At 52.0% G+C, this 22,700-nt stretch overlaps 2 protein-coding genes across 3 annotated transcripts in view; both read right to left on the bottom strand.

The window, feature by feature from the left end:
- Positions 1 to 554: 554 nt before the first annotated feature.
- Positions 555 to 13,671, bottom strand: LOC128312558 (spidroin-2-like). Its single transcript, XM_053206856.1, has 2 exons — positions 9,118 to 13,671; positions 555 to 8,819 (listed from the first exon to the last, which is right to left on the bottom strand). The coding sequence occupies exon 2, from the start codon at positions 6,786 to 6,788 to the stop codon at positions 5,733 to 5,735; it is 1,056 nt and encodes a 351-aa protein (XP_053062831.1). The 5' UTR covers positions 6,789 to 8,819; positions 9,118 to 13,671; the 3' UTR covers positions 555 to 5,732.
- Positions 13,672 to 13,812: 141 nt separating this feature from the next.
- Positions 13,813 to 22,700, bottom strand: part of GLRX3 (glutaredoxin 3) — a 31,806-nt gene continuing 22,918 nt past the window's right edge. Inside the window, exons 7-11 of one of the 2 annotated variants that reach the window (XR_003421372.2) lie at positions 21,943 to 22,000; positions 20,158 to 20,210; positions 17,518 to 17,557; positions 17,331 to 17,443; positions 13,813 to 14,062 (exon numbers count right to left, since the gene is read on the bottom strand). Coding sequence is in view for 1 of the 2 variants with exons in the window: in XM_027063418.2 (XP_026919219.1) it covers positions 14,012 to 14,062; positions 17,331 to 17,423; positions 17,518 to 17,557; positions 20,158 to 20,210; positions 21,943 to 22,000 (295 nt within the window). In the remaining variant the exon portion in view is untranslated. The remainder of the gene's footprint in view (positions 14,063 to 17,330; positions 17,444 to 17,517; positions 17,558 to 20,157; positions 20,211 to 21,942; positions 22,001 to 22,700) is intronic. The other variant, XM_027063418.2, reaches the window with a different exon arrangement.

Raw genomic sequence — 22,700 nt, 5'->3', positions numbered from 1 at the left:
ACACACACTCTTCTGGGGTACCAGGGGCCTCTGCGCCCTTCCTGCAGCCGGGAGCGAAGCTGCAGGAAGACAGAAGGCCCAGCTCCACCATCATCCTGGGAACAATGACTCTGGCAGCACAAGGCAGGGGAGGCCGGGTCCCCAGGGAGACAGGAGGCTATGAGAGCCACCAACCCTGGGGACACCCTGCCCCTTTGCACATCACATGCTTCTGGCTCATCACCCTGACACATTTGAAGGGGCCCCCATTTCACTGCAGAGGCCCTAGCAGCCCCTCTGGGCTCAGCACACACTTGGCCACCAAAGAGCAAGGCTGGCCTCATCCCGCTGGCACCTGCTGCCCAGCAGCCGAGGCCCCTGGCTCCCTCACTCCCTCGCAAGGACCCCCAACCCCCAACCCTCGCCAGTTCTTACTCCCACCCAACAGCACCCTCTGACGGCAGCTCTTGGGGACCTGCCCCCCTCCATCCCAGATCCCAGAATCCCCCACGCGCCATGCTGCTGCTGCCTCTGCCTGGGACCACCCCCACGCTGCCCCAACCCCCATCCACCTCATTGTCCTTCCCAGCCGGGCACCTCCTTCCCTCCAGATCTCACCTCCCCTTCTGCGCCCCTGACTCACTGCTGGCACACGGCCACCCTGAGACCGGGCCCCTGGGACGTGGGGCCTCCACCACACGCCTCCTGCCAGCCCCACTTACAGATGAGCAAACTGAGGCAGGCCACCACCAGGGTGGCACAGGCAAGGACGAACCTGTGCAAGTCCACATTCGCAGACGGGCGTGGGGTGCAGACAAGTCTCCCAGAGCACACATTCCAGAAACAACACTTCCTGCCTTTTCTCTGGATCACAGGAACATGCTTCATCTGTTGCTCCTGGGGCCTCCCTGTGGCATGACGCCCAAACACGGGGGCATGGTGGGGGGCAGGGTCGCAGCCCCACTGAGGGCATCCCCATCCTACCCCAGGGGAGCCTCATGTCCAGGGTCCAGCGGCACCGGCTATCTGGCATCCCCCTATCCCCCAGGGCTGTCCCCCCCTGCAGACCCACCATCACCCGGGGAGACAACCCCCCGCAAGCAGGACCCACCTGGGGAGTAGTCATCATCTCTCCCTTTCCCTGTCTGCCTTCCTCACCCACTGCCCCCTGTCCCCCAAACCATGCTCCTTCTTCCCCCAGCCATCCACCCTCCTGCAGGCAGGCGGGGAGCCCAGGGAGCCAAGCCAGAAGTAGACAGGATTCCCCTGGAGGCGGCCTGGAGCACAGACACCTGCTGGAACAGGGGGAGGGAGCCGCCAGGGGAGGGCAGAGGATTAACATCTCAGATAGGCCAGCCGTACTTGGAAATCTGACTTCCCTCTAGGCACAAAGCAACTAAATCTGATTAAAGCAAACTGTCACTGATTTCCACCTTCCAGCCACCCCCTTGTAAATCCTTCCAGACCACGCATGTGACTTTTATACTCATTTCTAAGCAAAGTCTACACTAAAAAGCAGTGCATTTTAAAGCAAGCTTCAAGAATGAAGCCACCATTGCTCTGGACAAAGCCTCCGGAGCTGGGCAGGGGAGGCCAGGGCCACCCAGTCAGACCACGAGCCAGGACCCCGCCTGGAAGCTGGTCCTGAGGCAGGGGTGCCTCATCATCTGGGCTTCCAGAAATAACGAGTACAAGTTAGAGGCGGTTTTTAGGAGCAACCAGATTTCTCTATTTCCATTTACGAAGAGTGCCAGGGGGTGTGGCCCTGCCAGGAACAGGTGCCTCCACTCAGTCCCCCGACTGAGTCTATGTCTGTCGTGCACAATGTACTTTAAAATCATGCCCAAAGTGCTCTCTTGATGTTCTGCAGCGCAGACCACACTGAGAGCCGCAGGACCTTTGCTGGAAAGTCACCTCACCAACATTGAGGAGGGTTGTTGTTACAACGCAGCCTGCTGCGCCGTGAAACCTCCAGGTGGGATCCCCTTCCCCACCTCCAGCTTGAGGAGAAAACAGGACAAGTTCCTCAGATAGATCCCAGGGCTCTGAGAAAACACTAATTTCTATTAGCCAAACCTTTGGTGTCTTTTTCACAATTTCTACTCTGATCTGTATTTGAAATCAATTATTCGCGTGTTTGCACAGGCAGCCAAACATGTTCCCTGAAAAAACTGTCACTGAGCGGCTTGCCTCCGTCACCATGTTGACTCTGGTGCTTGAGAGACATGCATGTCCCTCCACCCCAGGGCCCAGAGGGCTGTGCCAGCAGCTGGTACCTTTGTCACACGCTGCTTCTCCACGGCGTCCATTCAGCACAACAACACACAACAGTTAGGTGGGTCATCGGCGTTTGTGGAGAACCTGGGGGCATCGCTCGCCCTCTCCCTACAGACTAATCTGCGCTGAGGGGCTCAGCCTTGAGCACTAAAAGAAATCAGTCCCCAGTTTTTATCTCTCGGTTCACACCACTTCGCACCTGGAGAAGAAAGGTCCATGGAATCTGAGTCCAGCCGACAGAGAGGATTTGGAGCAGAAAGGGACTGTGGGAAGCTGGGGAACTTCCCTCCTCTCCGGGGCCCATGGGACCCCTACAGCTGGAGAGGGGCACCCTGGTCAGGAGGGCACGGCCCATATGCCCCGCAGGCCTCCCTCAGTCTGGAGCCTCCAGTGGGGTGGCTGCAGCCGGTGAGTCACTGACCGTGGCCGTTCCGACGAGTGGGAGGCTGGGTGCCCCACTGCGACCTGCTGTGCCCACGGGTCTTTCACAGGACCCTGTCATGGAGAACAGCCTCACCGAAGCAGGGACTGAACTAACACGTGCTCCTGGCAACACTCTGCAAGGTCACACACAAGCATCTCAGGGTCCGTCCTGGACAGCAGATGGGACCACACGCTGCCGGAGCTCCTGCCCTAGCCCCCATCTGGACTCAGACTCTGGCCTTCCACAAACCATCCGGGGTTTTGACAGGAACACAAACAAGACACGCTGGAGACGGGCTTGTACCTCCCGAGCACGTGCGTGTGCACGCACACACATACAAGCAAGCACACAGGCACTCACTCACAAGCACATGCCAGCCTCTCTTCCCAGACTGACCAGGACACCTGCACCAGTCTCTGCCCCCGCAGCTTAGCTGCACCAGGACAGGAGAGCCCCAGCTCTCCCTCCCTGCAACCCGGCCCCTCTCAGTGCCCCTCTGCAGCCCCCGGAAGAGGCAGAGTCTCTCTCTGGCCCTGAACTGGGGCTGGTTGCAGCCGCAGAGCAAAGGACAGGCTTCCAGCTCTCGCCTGGGCCCCAGAGGCACTGCACACGCCCACACCCTCTCCTGGACACTGTGACATGGTGAGAACAAGCCTAGGCTGGCGGGGCGGGGGGGGGGGGGGGGAGGGGTGTTTGGGTGGAGAGGCCAGCCAGCCCCCAGCCAAGCCCACATATCCCGTGTGTATGAGACCCCCCCCCCCCCACCCAAACCCCAGATGGTGGCAGACACAGGGAGGCCCGGACAGGACCAGAGGCGAAGAAGGGACAGTGCTGCTACTGTGGCCAAAGTTGGTGCAGAGAGTGAGAATAAACGTCCTATTTACATGAAAACAATTAACGCTGAGCACGCACAGAAAGGAGTCTTACCAAATCGCCAGGCTGCACAGGGTGGCAGTGCCCTGGATCATCACCTGACCCTGGAAACCAGAGATCTGCTGTGATAATCAGGTAACACGGAACTGGTGAAATCTGATCACGGCCGGTGCATCATATTGGTACCAATGTGCTGTTAGCACACTGCATGACGCCCCTTATGGGGAGCCGGGTGACGGTACTGGGATTTCTCTGTGTTGTTTCTTACAGTTGCATGTGAACCTACAATTATTTCAAGTTTTGTCAAGGTCCCACCGGCCAGCACTCGCAGAACAGGCTGCAACAGCCCAAATGGCCTGCAGACCCCAGGCAGCCCCTGCAAGAGCCAAACCCTGCAAGGCAGAGACACAGAGAGAGCCAGAGGGCACATGTACACCTGCTGGGGGTCCTGGGGGTGGCCAGAGGGGACAGACTGAAGACGCAAGGATCGGGAGGGCTGCCGGGCTTCCACAGCAGAGAAGAGAGGGGGAAGCAGGCTCCCCCCCACCCCAGGGTGCCCAGCATCTCCCCCAGGCTCCACACCAAACTCCCTGCTAAACAGCAGAGCCTCGAATGGAAATGAACCAAACTTATAACTTTGATAGGTCATCTGAGTTTGGGAATGAAGCTACTTTGCCAAAATGATTCCTCCCTCTTTAATTAAAATCCTTTATTAACTGCCAAGCTAATACCATCCCCCAAGACAGACAAGATAATGAGCCCACATCCATCAGCCCAGGCTGGATGCAGTCCAAGCAGGCCCCCACAGACACACCTCCCTCTGGCTGGGGGTGTGGCCCAAAATCAGGGATAGGAGTTCCATTTAGGGCACAAATGGTGACTCTGTCTGAAGATCCCTGTGGGAAACAGGGCGCCCACAGATGCCCTCCAGCCCAGCACTTTCAAAGTCACATTTTCCTCCACGGCAACAATACTGCAGTCCAGTAAAAGGCAGTGTGCGTGTGCCCCAGGGAAGCCATCTGGGAGGACAGGGCCCTGGTCCAGCCCATCTGAGGCCTGCCCGCAGTCTGTGTCAGCTGAGCAAGAGCCCTGACCTGAATATGGCAGGTTTCGGATGCCACTGGGAGCTGGGCCTGTGCCCCAGGAGCCCTGGACGTGACCCTAGAAGGGAGTTAGGGCAGAGAGAAGGGGCAGAGAACAGCCAGAGCAGCCACCCATCCAGGCTTAGCCCTCCCCATCATCGGGTGCCATGGGGACACTGACAGTCCACCTGCTTGGTTCAGGCCCTCAATGATGGCCCTGACCCTATTTTTTTTTTCACTTCGTTTGAAATACTCCAAACACAGACAACAATAGGGACCCATATAACAAAAGCTATGTATACACCTCCAGACTTACCCAACCTTAAAGCCCTACTCTGACCTACCTTTTAAGCATAAAATAAATACTTGTGAGTCCATACTGATAGGACACAACTGACTGGACAAACAAATGGAAAGAAGAGAAAAATCTCCCAAAACTTCCATGTAAAAGAATTCCTGGTGGTGTATTAGATATTCCCCCTGAAGAGGTCCCTTACACATGGGCTGAGTGTGGTGACTTCCTTCCAAAGACAGTCGGTATGGACAGGGGCAAAAAATAGTATCCGGACAGTGGAGACAAGCGTGACCTCAGCCAGATCAAGGTGAAGGTCAGCAATGGAAAGTCATGTTGACAATATGGCCCCTCACCACAGTGTGATGAGAAGGTTACTTTACCTTTGCAGACCTCCTCCCCAAACCCACTGCCCCAATTTAATTGTGGCAAAAACTTCAGATCCCAAAAGAGTGACATCTTCCAAAGTACCCAAGCACGACTCGTCCGAGGCCAAGGTTATCAAAAACAAGGGCAGTCTGAGGCACCCGTCACACAGGCGCCTAAGAAAACATGACAACCAAGTGTTCTCTGCGATCCTGAGACAGGAACAAAAGACATCAGGTAGAAACTAAGGGAATCTGAAAAAGTCTGGACTTTAGCTAACAATAGCGTATCCATATTGGCTTGTTAATTATAAGAAATGAAGCATACTAAGATAAGATGCTCATAATTGGGGACACGGGGTGGGGGGTATATGGGCACCCTCAGGACCACGGACTTAATGTTTCTGTAATCTAAAACTAGTCTAGAAAATAAACACTAATTAAAAAAATCTAAACTCACGTGGTTCCCACTGTCTGGCAGCCCCCCCCCCCACCGACCGTCTCCCCTCTTTAACGGGGCACTGAGGGTTTACTGTGGCCCAATAACAAGAAGTCCCACGCGCGGAGCTGACCACACAGCCCGGAGGCCGCCGGGCACTGAGCCCCGGCACTGCGCAGCCACCTCTGCGCGCGCGGCAGGAGCGCGGGGGCCGGGCCCTCCCCGCGGAGCCGTCTGCTGGAGGCCGCCCCCCGCCGCGGCCAGGTCCGGAGGCGCCAGCTTTCGGCGAGGACCGCTCACCGCGCCATCCCTGCGGGGTCCCCTGCGGCCCGCACCCGAAGCCTCCCGGGGCCCGGCTGCAGGCGGCGGCCGCGGCGACGGCACCGTGAACACCCCGGGTCGGAAGACGAGGCCCCAACGCTTGGAACTCGCGGACCGGACGACGTGAGTCACTCGGGTGACCTCCGCGCAGGTGCTCGCGGCGCGCTCCCGGGAAGCAAGAGAGGCATGGGACCGCCGTCCCGCAGGTGCGCCGTCGGCACTGAGCGCACGCGCTCCGGGCTCCGCAGGCCGGATCCTGAGCGCTCCTCGGTCCTCGCGCGCCCCCTGGCGCCCGGCAGCCTCCCTGCAGGCGACGCGGGTCGATCCGAAACGCGGTGCGCAGCGCTCCCGCGTGGACATGCGCCGCCTCCGCCCGCCCGAGATCCCCGGCCGGCGTGGAGGCCCCTCGGGGGGCCGACCTGGCGCAACCCCCTAGGATCCGGCAGCGGCCAGAGAGTCGAAGCACCGGCCGGGGCCGTTTTGCACTTGCAGGGACTGAGGCTTGAGACGTTCTGGTGTGATTCTTTCCGGACGTGGCAGTTCGCGGCCCGGTCCCTCCGAGGTCACTCCGAGCCTCTACCAGGCCGCGCGGGCTGGAGAGCTTAGCGTCACTGCCCGCAGTCACCCGCCCTGGAGGTGAAGGCCAGAGGGGCTCCCCTGGAGACGCCGCGACCGCGGCATGCAGGGGAAAGGGACCCAGACGGGCAGGGCCCGCGACCCGCTCCGACCCTGGCATCTGCTTCCAGGCACGCGCGGCAGCGCGCTTTCCTTCGAGGAGCCCGCGGGCCCTGCGCAGACGCGCCCGAGCCCCTCAGCCCCTCGGGAAGGGGGCCACCGTCACCCACCCCTCGGGAGGGGGGCGCACCGACACCGACCCCTTGGGTGAAAGGTGCACCGGCACCGACCCGTGGAGGGGGACGCACTGGGACTTACCTCTCAGGAGGCGCTCGCACTGGAACCCTCCCCTCCAGAAGTGGGGCGTGCCCGGAGCCGGCCCTTCAAGAAAGTTGGCGCGCGGGGACCGAGACTCCACGGAAGGGGGATGGGGGCCGCCGGAGCCTGCGCACTCCCTCCCCGCGCGGACCCGGAGCCTGCGCACAGACCTGGGCGGTCGGGCTGGGGCGCCGCACCTGTGCGCCAGGCCCTCGAGGCGAGGAGGAAAACTGAAGGCGGGAAGGGCGGGGGCGGACCCAGGAGAGCCCTCCCAGCAGATTACTCTAAATTCAAGTGTACTCCTCCAGGTAATTAGCGGGCTGTATTTGTCAAGATAAGAGGACAGCACACATTGTAACGTTTCGTTCACTTGATTTAGAACTTCGCTGTTGGCACACTGGAGTGGAGGTTAGCTCCCGGAGCGGCGGCCTGCTCCCCAGGCTACCCCAGGGCACCAAGTCGCCCCTCTGGGGCCCCGCGACCCAGACCGAGGCGGGAGGGGGCTTGCCCTGAGCAGAGGGGCTCCCTCCGACCACACACGCTGGTACAGCCGTGGGCCAGGACTTACCCTCTGCGAGCCCCGCCCCCCACGCCAGCCCGAGCGCAGCACCTGCTGAGGAAGACCCCTCGCTGTGTTGAACCTTGGCCCGACCACTCTCTGGTTAGCGGCTCGGCTCGGGCATATTTCTGAACCTGTTTCCCCAAGGCAAAGAGAGTGCCGGTGACACACCATGCTGGGTCCTTAGCAGCTTCTCAATAGTACCCGCCGTGCGACCAGCAGCACCTGGCCTTCCACAGAGGGCGGCTCCTGCGATGATCAGTTTTTCCCTCCTGATGAAAGCAGGGGACGCTGGTCGTTGCCCTGACCTCCTATACCAGCGCGGCGCATTAGCACCGCTTGCGGCCCAGGGTCCTCCGGCCTCCCTCGATCAAGGGGGATCGAACGAGCCTGTTCAGGGACTCTGCCAGCAGTAGGCTGAACCCTGGACCCACATGACCAAGGGCCGTATCCCAGGTCTACTTGGAATTGTGCGACCTGGACCAGTTCAGTTCGTTTAACGTCAGTTTCCCCATCTGTTAAGATGGGGTGGACAATGTAGAATTCAGTGTTTTAATGCGTCCATTATTTAGGGCAGTACCTGACTCCAGGTTAACACCAGATAAGTGATAGCTGTTATTACACTAAATCATTAACACAGGAATTCACACACACAGAGGATTCAGGGGACAGTGCAATCGCATTTGGGGTTAAGTGTACATTTCTCTAGAAAACAGTTTATTTATATTTGAAAGAGAGAGCATGAATAGGGGAGGGGCAGAGAGAGAGAAAGAATGAGAGAGAGATTCCCGAGCAGGCTCTGTTCCAACAGAGTCCGACTTGGGGCTCAAACTCACCAACCACGAGATCATGACCTGAGTTTCAATCAGGAGTTGGTTGCTTAAACGACTGAGCCACCCAGGCACCATCTAGTGAACTGTTCTGATCAAGTTCAGAGAGAAGGTTCCTTAGCAGGTAGTGGTTACACTCACTACATGGCTCTTTGACAGAATCTCTAGGAAAGAACACTGGGGCCAGGGCTTGACCTCCACCCGTCACTCCTCAGACCACACCCTCTGAAGCAGGCCCAGCTTCATGGGCCTTACAGTCAGTCCCACAGGCCTGCCCTCAGAAGGGCCCACGCTAGTTTCATGCTCTGGCACTTGGAATTCCTTATCATCTTACCTTTGTGCTAGTGTTCTGGAAGTGTAATGGGATAAGGGAGCAAGCACGTGAGGAGACACGTGTAATGCAGAGGTCCACCGGCTCCAGTCCACACACAGCATTCCTGATGCCCTGTGAGCATGGAATCCCAGCGGCCCCCGATGCGTGGGAAGTCAGTGGGACTCCAGGCCGGTACAGGTGAGCATGTTACACATATGATCAAGGAGCAGGGAGCACACAGCCCCAAGCAACCATGCTTTCTGTTCAAACCACAACTTGTTTTGTGCACAGGAATTTCGAAGGCAACAGCGGTCTAAGAGACAAATGACTGATGCTTATCCCTTCTGACTCTGTCACCCCCTGTGCTAGCCAGTCACCTACAGGGAACCTGACAGAAGGAAAGAGAGAGCACCCAGTCCTCCTCACTCACCATGCACTGAAGGTGAACGTTGAGAGAATGTGCACCAGTCGAGAAGTGAGCGAGAAGTGAAGTCTGGCGCTGTGCACATTTGCGATGTCCTGGTAACAAAATACGCAGGCAGAAGCAGTGAAAAAACCAAACTAGGGTCAGGTATTCCACATACAAGCCAAATGCTCCTACTTTTGCATTTAAAAGCATCACTGCATGACATAAAGAAAAATGGATTTGTGCTAATCATTGTTAACTTCACTTAGAACATTAAATTGCAAATTTTAAAAACCATGACAGGTAGAGAATGTGCAAGAAAGCAGCTTTAGGCCTTAGCACCTGTAAGGGCCCTTTTTTCCTGCTTTTTGAACAAGGGGCCCACAATGGCATTTTGCACCGGGCCCTGGGAACTCCACGGCTGGCCCTGGGCGCAGGCCCTACACGCACGTGGCCTGCTCAAAGCACAGCACGGGGGAGCTGAGGTCAAGGGTCCTGCTTCAAATCCTAGCTCCTGGCCCTGGAAACCAGCAGTGACTTAACACACCAGGAGTCCTTCCACAAAGGCTGCTGCGGCCCTAGATGAGCCGGCACATGGTGAGCCCCGATACACGCCCAGCACACAGGCGAGCCTTATCACCCCCCTCCCCGGGTCCCTGACTGTCCCCGAGGCCAGCTGAACTCCCGTCTATCAAATGTGAACGTCTATAGGTAACAGACAAAGCTATATGGGAGAAAAAAGCCAAGACTCTGAAACCAGAGTCGGGAGACCAATTATGAAACCTTGTCTTGCTTGGAACTATGCATTTCAGTTTATGAGGCGTCAGTAAGTTATTTCAACTTCTACCCATTCCTAGAACCCAACACTTGAAACACATTAAAAAAAATGAATTTATCTACAAAGAACCAAATTACTTTTATTTAGGAAAAACAAGAACCAACTGTCCATTTTAAGAAAATGGATTTAAAAAAAAATTTTTTTTAACGTTTATTTATTTTTGAGACAGAGAGAGACAGAGCATGAATGGGGGAGGGTCAGAGAGAGAGGGAGACACAGAATCTGAAACAGGCTCCAGGCTCTGAGCAGTCAGCACAGAGCCCGACGTGGGGCTTGAACTCACAGACCGCGAGATCATGACCTGAGCCGAAGTCGGATGCCTAACCGACTGAGCCACCCAGGTGCCCCAAGAAAATGGATTTTAATTAAAAACTAAATCAGAAATAATATTTCCTATTTTAATCTGAAGCTTTTAACTTCTCTGACCACAGGACACGTCTGTACGATTCCTTCCAGGGACACAAAGGGATGGTGACCGAAGTCAGGCACTTGAAATGTATTGCAGTTATTTTACTGAGCAATTAAACTTTTCGTGACTACAATGTAGTTTTGCTAAAATGAGATTTTCTATTTATAAAAACATGCTATTTGTATTTAAAAATTTTTTAACGTTTATTTATTATTGAGACAGAGCATGAGCTGGGGGGGCGGGGGTGGGCAGAGAGAAGGGGAGACACAGAATCCGAAGCAGGCTTCAGGGTCCGAGCTGTCAGCAGAGCCCGACATGGGGCTCGAACCCACGAAATGCGAGATCATGACCTGAGCCGAAGTTGGACATTCAACTGACTTGACCACCCAGGCGCCCCAAAACATGCTGTTTTTAAAAATCAATCTCAGTAAATACAATAAATAAAAAATCCATCTCAATTTGAAACTCAGTAAGATTCTTGTCGACTGAACATGGAAAATCATTGTCTTCGTCCTTCTTGAGCAAGTCAACCACCTGTTAAGATGGACACGGCCTGGGGTTCCTGACAGAGGCCAGGAAAAGCGTGGTTCCACAAGCCTCAGCTGTCCCACAACGTGACACAAAAACGTCTAATAAACTGCCGCATGGGCAAAGCCAACCCTCCATCCTGTTATCTTCACGAGGGACATCGACATTATTACAGCAACTTTCAACACACCTACCTACCGGGCCTCCTGCAGGTCAATCCTTGGACTTGAGTCACCTGGTGCACCTAGGAGCGGGCAGCTCCAGGTGGAGCGGCCCGCGCCCCTCCCCACACACATAAAGGCACCGTGATCCCCCCACCTTCACGGGGGAGCCTGGTGGTGGCAGTGGGCCCCAGCCTTGGGGAGTCACCGAATCCTGAACGGGACTCCCAGCTCCGAGGCCGCAGCTGCACTCTTGAGCAAGTTTTGACTTTACAGAGTTCCTCCCTGCACAGAATTCCCAACTCCTCTCGTTGGCTTTTTATTTTTTCTATTTTTGGTTATGAAACAAAATCAGAGCTTAAAAAGTGGGAGGGGGATCCATTCCTGCAGGCTCCTCTCTCCAGGTGGATGCTAACTCTCTAAGAACCCTTCCCTGGAAAGGAAGTTACCTCCTGCCTGGACACGCAAGTCAGGAGGAGTTACCAGCCCTTCCTCGAGGAGGCCTTTCGGGAAGGACGGCCCTGAGGGTGGGGGTGAACAGGCCAAGTCCCAATGGCAGCCACCCCTCGTGAGCCTCTAGCAGTGCCGGCTACCCTTGGGGATTTAACCGCCCTCCCCAGCCCCTCAGGGCCCCACGATGAGCTCCATTCTACAGAGAAGCACAAGCACAGGGAGGCAGCCTAACAGGCAGAGCTGGGCGGCGCACAGAGCAGCTCAGCCCTGCCCCTGCTCCTCCAAAACATCCGGGACTCACTAAAACCCTCTGACAGCACCCAGGTGAGCCCCGCCCCCCACCACAAGCTCCCACCACGGCTTGGACAGGGCAGCCTCCCAATGACGCGGTCACCTAACCCTGTGAGCTGAATGGTCTCTCGAGCACTGGGCACAACCTTCTCTAGGATTTGTGGACCAGAGAGGATTTCAATTTTGACAAAACGCTCCTACGAGGGTAGGCTCATTTTGATTAGAAAGCTGGATCTGGGACTGCCTATGGAGCTCCCAAGATCAGGTGGGCCCAAGAATCGCTTGCCTTGCTCCTAAAACATACCTAATAAAGTCAGGTTAGGAACAACTAAATCGCTTTGTATGAACGAGATCCCTGATCTTCCCAATGTCTAGCTGGAAACACCTATAAAACAGAAATATGCGCCACCGCCCCTCCACCATCCCTGGAGCCAATGGCGCCCACAACTGGCAGAATTTAACAAAGCGACATGTCCCCCAAAAACTCTGAACACTCACCCTGACTCAAACTATGATGTTCAATCACGGGTGACGCCATCAGAGTTTTGCATCACGCAAGAGTCACCCACAGGAGGAGGAGGTCACCCTGTGATGCATGAGCATGTCACATTACCCGAGCAGCCACCTTGGCCAGATCAGTGGTTCCCAAATTGGCAGGTGGGCATTCGTTAAAATTTACGCATTTTAGTTAAATGTGCATTAGGAAAAAAACTAGCTTATCCAATCTGCGACCACAAAGATAGATATTCTCACTTGGGATGAGGGGAAGTTAAAAGGTGGCTTGCTGACAGGTGGCACTTTGCAGACAGAGCAAAAAATCACAAAAGCAGTACGCAAGGCTTTCAGTGTCGGGACACCGGATATGAGAAAATTATGCACTCCTCCGTGGTTCACGGCATCCCTGAAGCTTCATAGAGTTTCAGTTAGAATTCCATTTCCATCTGTGTTGTAAAGGTTTCGCTTATGCAAGGATTTCTGTTTTAAAAAGAAAAAAGAAGTTCATGCACCAATGCCCAAAGGAGCCCCATCTAATTACACACACTGGCAAGGAAACCCACTACAACAGGTGTCCTCCTCCGGCAGGAGGGCCGTGACCACCTTTAGGATTTTGTGCAGACTTGCCCTTTGTGACATACAACAGACATCAGATCTCTCCTCTACACAGAGAGAGCAAGGAAACAGCCGGGTGCTCGTGTCCTGGTGAAAGGCTAATAACTTCACTAGATCTTCGTGCACTTCCTCTGCTTTCTCATGTAAACTGCTGACCTTTGCACCCTTTCCTTATGATCACCAGACACTTCTGTGGAGCCTCAACCACCCAGACCAACAAGCTGGGAAAATCTAATGAAGAAAACATGCGCCATGGGCACCAAACACAATCTACAAACCCAGGAGGTGAATTCAGCCACCTGTTTGAGGCACGCCCAACAAAGGCCTAACAGAGCAACTATTTTTTAAATATGTGAGAGTCAGGATCAAAACTGTTGAAATTTTCATGGACCTCAGGATGTTCTCAGCCTATTTAAGGGCTAAATCAATGCTTTCAGCATAATGACTAAAATAAGCTGTGGTGCTTAACACACACTGACGACTGTCATCCCCCGGCCCACCCCGTTCTTCTCCTTGTCCTGGAGCACGTGAGGGCAACGCGCTCACGAGAAATCACTTTCCTCTGGCCCGCCGCCGGCTAACACACCGCCGGCGCTGTCTGAAACGAGTCTCCACGTCTGCAGAGCCCTACACGGCCTGTGCGATCTCACCAGCGCCTCACACAGGGATGCTGTCAGAGGAAAATTTTCGGTTGAATTTTTCCAAGCTGTAAAGAGATCTTTGGCCATTGAGGGGAGCCACTGGTTTGGTCTATGAGCTGTTCTAAGTATCAGTGTGGATTTCAGACAGCTTCACCGTTCTGAATTTCCTGAAACCGGCCGTTTCTGAACTGCGACAAGGTGCCCGTGTATTTCGAAAAAGAAATTTAAAGCAGGCTAATTACTACATGTTTAACATCATCGTAAAAACACACCTTCTTCACACAAGTATTTTTAAGTGGATTTTGAAGATGTTTATTGCATTGTTTGGTGGAAAAAACAAAACAACACATACATGTATTTAGCACAAGCTTGTGAAATACACAGAGCGTAACGGGGCGAGGCGCAGTCTCTGCCCCTCGCCCACCTCTGAGCACGGAGTTGTGACCAAGTGGTTCCCGCAACAGTCGGGCGCTGCGCGTACAAGCCTCTAGTTCTCTCCTTTCAGCACTGGTAGCAGCTCACCGTTGTCTCTCAGTTCCTAATGACGAAAACAGAAAGCAAAAACAACATGTATGCGGACAGATGAAAAATGGAAACGTGTGAAGAACAATCACAGGTTGCATCCGTTATCAGAGACCAGAAGAAACACCTCACTGGATTAAAACTAGCTCACCAACACGCTGAAACTAACTATTATGCCATAAACACTATCAGATTACAGAACTGAGGTTTTAAAAGGCATTCCAAAGCCAACAGAGTGATCAGCATTAACAAACACAGCAATTAGAGCAAAACACCCATAGCCCCACGAGGGGTACACAGGCTTCACTGTTTCAACCCAGCCTGGAAAGGCCGCAGTACCACGAGCGTAAAAGTGTACGTGTAGAGGCCAAAAACCACTAAAAAGACCTACAAATCCAGAAATATTGTGTGCTATCTTGCAGATTTAAAATCTGGAACACAGCCATCAAATTTAAAATGTGACAATAAATGATGAATGAGATTTTCTAGTTTAAGACAAACATTTAATCTGATGTAAATTTGCGGGTTATTACTAAGCAGCATGAACATCCATCAATAAAACCACGAAAATCAGGGCACCTCGCTGGCTCAGTCGGTAGAGCATGCGACTCTCAATCTCAGGATGGTAAATTCAAGCCCCACGTTGGGCATGGTGCCTACTTAAAACACACACACACACACACACACACACACACACACACACAAAATTCCAAATTCCATGTGACTTCATCTCTGGTTAAACCCCATCAGGTGTGATTCTGTCATATAAACTCAGACAACTCTCAGTGATGTTCTGGGATCTTCCAACATTAACTCATTAACAAGCACACATCGTACTGCACTAAAGGACCAGGCAGGACTTTTCTGAGCACATGATCTGGAGGGCAGGAGGCCATGCTGCTCATGGAGAGGCCCAGAAGCCTGCAGGTGGAATCTGGACTCAAGGACTCACGAGTTGTGACATCACATGCAGATTACCTAACTTCTCATCCGTGTCCCCTCATCTGACGACTGAGGACAAGGAACTCAGGATGCTGTGAGGACGGCCTAAGCACTAAGGCAGCCTGCCTGGCACACGGGGATCGCCATCATCATCACCACTAATGTGCGCCGACCTTATCTAAATATTCCCTCTGTAAACAAACATTCTGCAGTAGTGATAACATGACCTCACTGAATATGTACTAATTAGTTGCTATTTTTCTCAAGACACTAGATTGACTGAGTCATTGAATTACCGGGTAAGTTCTTTATCTAACCATTCAACAGCAAAAAGCACTCAGTGCTCTTAAAGGCCAGCCAGAATTAACCCACCTGGCAACTATGATGTTTCCGCTGAACTAAAGACGGAAGAACCGTGCTGTGTGGGAAACGGACTAAAATGGCAACCTAAGAACTGTTCCCAGTTATCTTCTCGGGAGAAAATGTTAGCAATATCACAAATGTCCAGATGTGTCTTTTTAGCAGGTGAACATCAAGAGTCCTGTAACATCCTGTTTTATACCTAAAACGAAGTTGCCCGCACAGCTCGGCTTTAGAATTAAATGAGATTGATCGATTGTTATCTTCCCAAGAGTTAGCAATGGCTAAGGTACAGGCTATAAAACATTCAGACAAGAACAGGCTCAGGAGTATTTGGGTTTGAAGACTGTGTCTAAAAAAAAATAAAACACATATATAACATAACAAATGCAGATCTATTTTTGTTGCTTCAGGGCTATTCAAGAGCTACTATGTTAAGCCTGTTCTTCTCCTCCAGGAATGAGACACTTTACTAGTAAAAATGCCTCACTCGCTGCCTTCAGAAGCGCCATGTCAAACAGCACTCCGCAGCAGACAAGACTGGTGTGGGTGAAACCACAGCAGACGGCATCCCTGCCCCGTGTTCACCACACGTCCAGGCCCACAGAGCTGATGTCACTCAGCGCTGGGCTCGAGTCCTCCCAACAAGACCAAAGTAGGAGTTAAAACTTATTTTAAAACCTAACTAGGAGCAGTCCTGCTGCCGGGGGGTTAGCACTGCGGCGTCCCTGCGGGCCCAGGCTAAGAAACAGCGCGTGGCACACACAGGCGCTATCAGGTGTAAGCGCCCCAAGAAAAGTCCTGCCCACTGAGCATTCGCGGAGGGTTTCCTTAAAGCAAGCTAAACAAGTAAATTAATGGTCAAAGATGTCAAGGGTGTATAAGAAAAGGTATTGTTTCTAAACATGCTTACGATCTGACAGAGCTAACCGATCTCCTAGCGTCTGAGGCCAAGCTGGACATGGGAAAGGCCCACAGCAGCCTCGCACAGTTCTGTTAGGAAGCCGGGGTCAGGGGCCTCAGGTCTGTCACACAGCTGACAGGACCAGGCAGCACTGTGTGTCAGGCCTCCTGCCCGTGGCCCGGCGCTCTTCCCTCCATCACCCCAGTGCATGTAAGGCAAAATAACACAAAAACACAATACAACGTAAATATAAAAGGACAGAAAAACTTCAGGAACAGGAGCGAAATGTTTCTGGCTTCAAGAATCTATACACGATTCATAGACAACAAGGGTCCTGAAGGGCACAGAACACATGTAACTATGGAACACAAGATATCCAAAGCAGAGGGGGGACGAGGAAAGAAAGGCTAAAAACATGGAAGACAGCTCCATCAGATTTAGTAGCGTGGGAGTAAAAATCACATTTCGAGCTTGGCCATCATCAGAGCATCCTGGACGGCCAAGTTACAGTTCTGGCCTTGGCCGGAAGCTCTTCGGGAGAGGAAGGAGGTTGTGCAGAAGACCTGGGGAGGCAGAAGGCCCCACAGCAGGGGGATGATTTGGCTGGCTCAGGGGATGGGTGAGCACAGCCTGATCCAACAGGGACAGTGGGAGGACAAGGTACTAGGGACACAGAAATGGTAACACGGGGTGAGTGCCTGGGTGGCTCAGTCAGTTGAGTGTCCGACTTAAGCTCGGGTCATGATCTCGTGGTTCATGACTTGGAGCCCTGCATGGGGCTCTGTGCTGACAGCATGGAGCCTGCTGGGATTCTCTATCCCCCTCTCTCTGCCCCTCCCCCACTCGTGCTTTCTCTCTCAAAAACACACATGTAAAAAGTAAAAGTAAATAAAAAAATAAAAATAAAAAAACCTTTTAAAAGAAATGGTAATCAAAAGTGAGCCAGAAGTGACTGGACAGGAGGCCAGGAAGCAAAGGAGTCAGGGAAGCTCCGAAGTTTCTGTTCAATATGAAACTGTAATTTTCAAACATGCCAACATTTCCCATCTTTAGGATGCCAAATGAACTCCGACCTTACCTTAACAATATCCAGACCTCCAACAAGTTCCCCTTTCACATACAGCTGAGGATACGTGGGCCAATTCGAGAAAGTTTTTAACCCCTGCCGAACCTACGGAAACAAGAGAAACTCTGAAACCTTACTATTAGACCCTAATGAGTAAAACTAAAGGCAAAGGATGAGAAACATAAAACACAGAACTTACTTCTTCATCCTCCAATATGTCAAATGTCTCATATTCAACACTACAAAAAGGAGAGAACATTTTAACAGGAAATAGCTGTATTAAACAAAAATTATAAAGCCTACTTGGTGTTTTAAAAAACAGTCAGGAAAAGTAAATTGTTTCGTTGCTAATGACATTCACTATAAAAAATGGAAATGACTTTACTTCTCTCAATCTGTCAGGTAGGTACAAATTCATCTGGACTTTTCTCTAGACAATACTGGATTAGACAGGGGTCAGCACACTTTTTCTGAAAGGGCAAGGCCATAAACACGCAGGCCCTGGAGGCTAGTCTCTGCATCACACAGAAGCAACCACACAGGGCAGACAGGAGTGGGTGTGGCCGTGTGCCAACCCCAGGTTAGACCTGTACCCCAAGTTTACACGAGTCTGTCCTTAACACTCCGTTCCCAGACCTCATCCCCGGAGCCGCCGCGTCTGATGTCCTGGAAGCTGCTCGGGGAGCGGGGAGCAGCTCTGACGTCTGTGACCACTCGCGGACACCAGGGCTGGGCCGGACGCTCACCGCCCAGGACGACGACGCCGCCAACAGACGCCACCTTACGGAGGTGTGCCTTCCCACGTGAAAGCGAACTTATTTCAGAACACACATGCTGTTTTCCATACGCACAAACCAGTGAGAGTGGTGTGGATTCATGCTGTACAATGAACTCTACTTGTTATAATGAATGAAAAATCACTGCATGGAAATCCAGCCATATCTACTCAGGACTTCACCGTTTGGTGGTCAAGGAATCAGTATGAATGTAGGACTGAATTCCTGCAGGGAGACTGCAGAGATACGTGCAGTCCCACAAACCGGCCAAAGAAAACGCCACACATAAAAGATAAATTTCGGGTTCCATAAAACCAAAACCACCTTCACAGGGAAATCTCACTCAGTAAACAAGTTCCCAAGAAAACTGTTCATGGTGCAGAAAACAGTCAAAAAGACAAGATGACAGGATAAATCAGCACCAAGTACCAACAGGACTGTCTGAAAGCAAGAGAAGATTAAAAAAAAAAAAAAAAAAGACCCAGTGTAAGTTTCCCTTCAGGTTGAACTAAAGGAGGCAGACCTCCTAGTCTGAACAGTACGATAAGCGCGAGTTACAGGTCCACAAGGGAGCTGAGAGGCACCGGGCCCACGCACGTGCAGGCGTGCGTGCAGTCACGACAGCCAATGCGTCTCCTGAAAGTTCTGTGCACAGAGTACCTCCAGACCTCCGTGTATGCTCGGTACACGGCCCCTCGAGGCGTGTGTCTTTGGGCAGAGAAGGCGAAGAGGAGTGTAAGAACGGAGGGGAAGGAATAAAAAGCCAGAGCTTTCTCCACAAACTGACAGCTCTCAGCAAGAGGACAGTCTGTTCAAGGTGAAGAGTGGCAAAGGTCCCCACGGCCCCGCTCACCGCAGAGCCGACTGCGTCAGCAAGTCTGCAGCTGGGAGCGCTTTGTCTCCAAAGAAGCCCCTCTGTTCTGGGGAGCAGGTACTTGCAAATCCAAACAGGATTAGACAGGTATTGGGCGACTCTCCACCGAACATACGAGCTGAGACGGCCCGATGCTCCTGTGCGCTGGCCTCATGGCCTCGTGGAGGTACGCCCTGAGGGGACACGCTGTCACTAGAGACAGGTGGCCTGAGCGTGTCACACCGGGGAGCTGTGACAGAAGACAGAGAACGGGGCCATAAAAACCGATGACCAAAAGCAAGCCAGCCTCTGCTCTGTCCTCGGGCAGAGTGAGGAAGGTCTGGCTAGAGACCATATGACAAAAGACTCTTTAGACTCTCCTCTGTAAAATGTCACCATCACTTGAAGAAATCAATCTTTGCTTTTCATGTCCCCAGAGTTGTATTTAACCTGTGCTACTCAACTGACTACTTTCAACCATGCCCACGCATGTCTAAATATTTCAAAAGATTACCTTCCCCACGACTTCAAAGAAATGGTTAATCTCTTTAAAGCTATGGCTAAAAAATTAACTTAAAAACTAAATAAAGCAAGCTATGGCTAGCACAGTAAGAACATTAAAAAGAAAGTGTTGTGAAATAAGTAAAATAATAATAATAATAAGCAAATACATTTGATAAACTCTACCGAATATGGGCGAAGTATCTCCCAACAAGTGGTTTGTTTTTAATCAGAAAAAAATCAACTGCAATCTTCTTACCTGGCAGCATTACCACTGAGCAGATCAAAAGCATGAACACAGCCTTCAATTTACCCTGCTTCTGAGATGCACAGAATGACCTGTACATGGGCCCTATGCATTTGATAAAATGTTGAAAACTAGAATAGTTTTTAAGGAAATTAAAAACCTCTACTACATTTCCCTAAAATATCTTTGTGCGTGTTCAAGAACTCAGTTATTAACTTTCCTCTGGGAAAGCAGACAAATAGTTATTCCAGTAATTGCCTAAGAAGCTCCTTTATGTTACCAATCAGTTGATACTGTCCAAAAAATCCTCTTGTGGTCTAAGTTAAAGCATTCACAAAGCACCACAGCAAAAACAAATAGATAAACATATACAGATAGAGCCACAACAACCGAAAGGCATCAGTGGCACTACGGATAACTGAAGTTTCTTTAACACACCATTTGAAAACAAGATTTACCTACCCGGTACTATTTAGTATCTCCAGAATCTGTTTGCTGAATCCACATTTTGCTTCCTAAATTTAGAAGGGGGAAACAAAAACACACACACAGGTAAAGATGGATTACATTTCCTACTCAGCCCCCTGGCCTGGTCCTGTGGACGCTCTGTCCCTGGGACACAGTGGGCACAGCGCACTCTAGTGACGAGCCTCCCAGTGCCTCTGGCATCACAGAGCAGTGGGTCAGCTGGGATTTCAGGAGGCCACCAATCCCCATCCCACCCCCCTTTCAAGTCCTGACCCATCCGGACATCACCCTGGACTCTCAGCCCACAGACTTCCTTCAGGCTCTACCCACCGGGGATGACCCGTGTCCTGGAACCTGACAGTCTTTGTGGTGACACGGTCCTCAGAGGGGAACCTTGCCGCTCTACCAAGACTCGAGTTCCTTCTCCACTCGCTCTCAGATGACCTCGCCTCACCTAACCTTTCTGCACTGAGCGGGATCATCACCTGCCTGTTCCCAACTGGACTTTTACTCCCCGGTTTTTAAAACGTATCTTTACGTTACAGGGTCACAGAGTGCCAGGCTTCTCTGAGGTTATGGAAGGGCTACACGGTTCTGTGAGGCCGCCAGGTCCCAAATCCTAGCGATCCTGGAGGGAAGACTCGGCACCACATGCATTTCTCAGCAGCGCAAGGAACTCTGCTCCCAAGATGTATGAATACTTGCTGACCTCCAGAAACAAACTCTTTGAGAATAAAAACCTGCTTTAAACAATCACCAAGAAGATATAAAAAGATGACTTTATCACTACTGGGAATTATTAACTTCCTCTATTTTGTTTTAATAAAATTAGTGAGCCGGTCAAAGAAGCTAGGTCCTGATCTGTGACCTCAGCATGCTGAGACATGTATCACCATTTTCCCGGTTACTGCTTACACTGCAACAGTTACGTCGACGACTTATGGTAACTAGCTGGTTTTACTGTATTAGTTATGTTAACTTTCACACTCGCTATCACAACCTCGTTCTCCGGGAAGCACACTGAACACTCACGCAAGGGGCCGTGAGGCCCTGGGAGGTGAAGCAAGCAGCCCGGGACGACAGAAGAGACGGACTGCCGTCCCTCCGTTCCACCAGCCTCGCCTCCCAGGGCTTTCACCTCTTCCCCTGGGCCACGAGCCAGACTCTGTCCCACCTGCCTACCTCTGTCACTGGCTGAGAATAAAGGAAGGGAACACAGCCTGGTTTCTGGAGATCTCCGTTCTAGTCCACATACAAATGATACTCAGCTTTGCTCAAGCTGCCGGTGGGAGTGCTCTTATCTAACTTGGTCCTCAAAACGATGCACAACCAGTATGCTCCTTTATCCAACAAGCTCCAGGAACCACCCCATTACAAGTAAGAACTGCCAAACTTTCACTCAGTCATCAAACCGGTGCCCCCGGCAGCGACAAGGCTCCCCGTGCCCGGGACGCGTGTGAACCAAACTGCTCACTACACGAGCCCAGGGACTCAAGTCGGGACGGGACAGCAACTAACAGAACCAGGAGAGGGTGAACAGTGTTGACCAAGTTTGGCAGCAAAGAGAAACGCACCCCGCTGAGATGTTGATGTTATGAAGTCAGGCAAGATGTGGATTACTTTGTTTGATCTCCATAAGCACCAATTAAGGCCTGGATAACTTCCTGATGCCACTTTAGCTTCATTAGCCACAGCCAGGAGAAAAGATTTAAGCGTCCCCTAGTTGCAGATGTTAGCATCAAAAGAAATTACAAATAAAACCATTTTTGAGTTCTTTACCTGTTTGTTTCCTTTCATAAAGAGCATCACAGAAGCTTTATTTGTCAGTACTTTGAGCCTGAAGAGAGAAAATTGATATAAAATGGCTCAGCTCAATTATTAAACACCACTTTTGCTCCGCTTCAGGAGTAACATGCATATTTGAGGGATAGCAGGATGATAGTTCACAGCTTTGAGTGGTATTAAACAAGCAAATGCATTGACATTTTCCTTTATTTCATTCTCTCCCCGAGCCACCATAAAACACAATATGGCTTTTAAGGCAACGAATGTTCCTTCGAGTTGCAATTCAAGCCCATCAACTCACAGCACTAAAAAAATAATAATAGCCAATTCAGTAAGGAATTGTTCAGGAAGGGGCCTGTACACTGAGCCCACCCACAATTTCCAGAACTACATCTTGTGGGCTCCCTTCTCCGCCACGAGGCGGCACACGGCCCCACACTCCCCGATGTTCACAAGGTCACAGAGGGAACGGGAGGTGCTAAGTGCCGGAACGCCAGCTGCTCACATCAAACGCCCCTGTCTTAACTTTGCGTTTCACACTTTGTACGATCTTCCAAAGGCCATCCCCCACTTGCTGTCAGGAGCGGCAGCCGTCTGCGTGCCGCCTAAGGGTCGGTCACAAATCCCAGGACAGTCAGCGTCAGGACTACCTGTGGTGGTCACGTCACCGGATGCTCCTCCCACCGGTGCTCTGGGTCACTCACAGCTCAACACCTCCTCAGAGAACAAAGTGATCACAAACGAAACACCCA

Source organism: Acinonyx jubatus, chromosome D2 (assembly GCF_027475565.1).
Source record: "Acinonyx jubatus isolate Ajub_Pintada_27869175 chromosome D2, VMU_Ajub_asm_v1.0, whole genome shotgun sequence".
NCBI classification, from domain to species: Eukaryota; Metazoa; Chordata; class Mammalia; order Carnivora; family Felidae; genus Acinonyx; species Acinonyx jubatus.
This window is presented reverse-complemented; position numbering and strand designations above follow the sequence as displayed.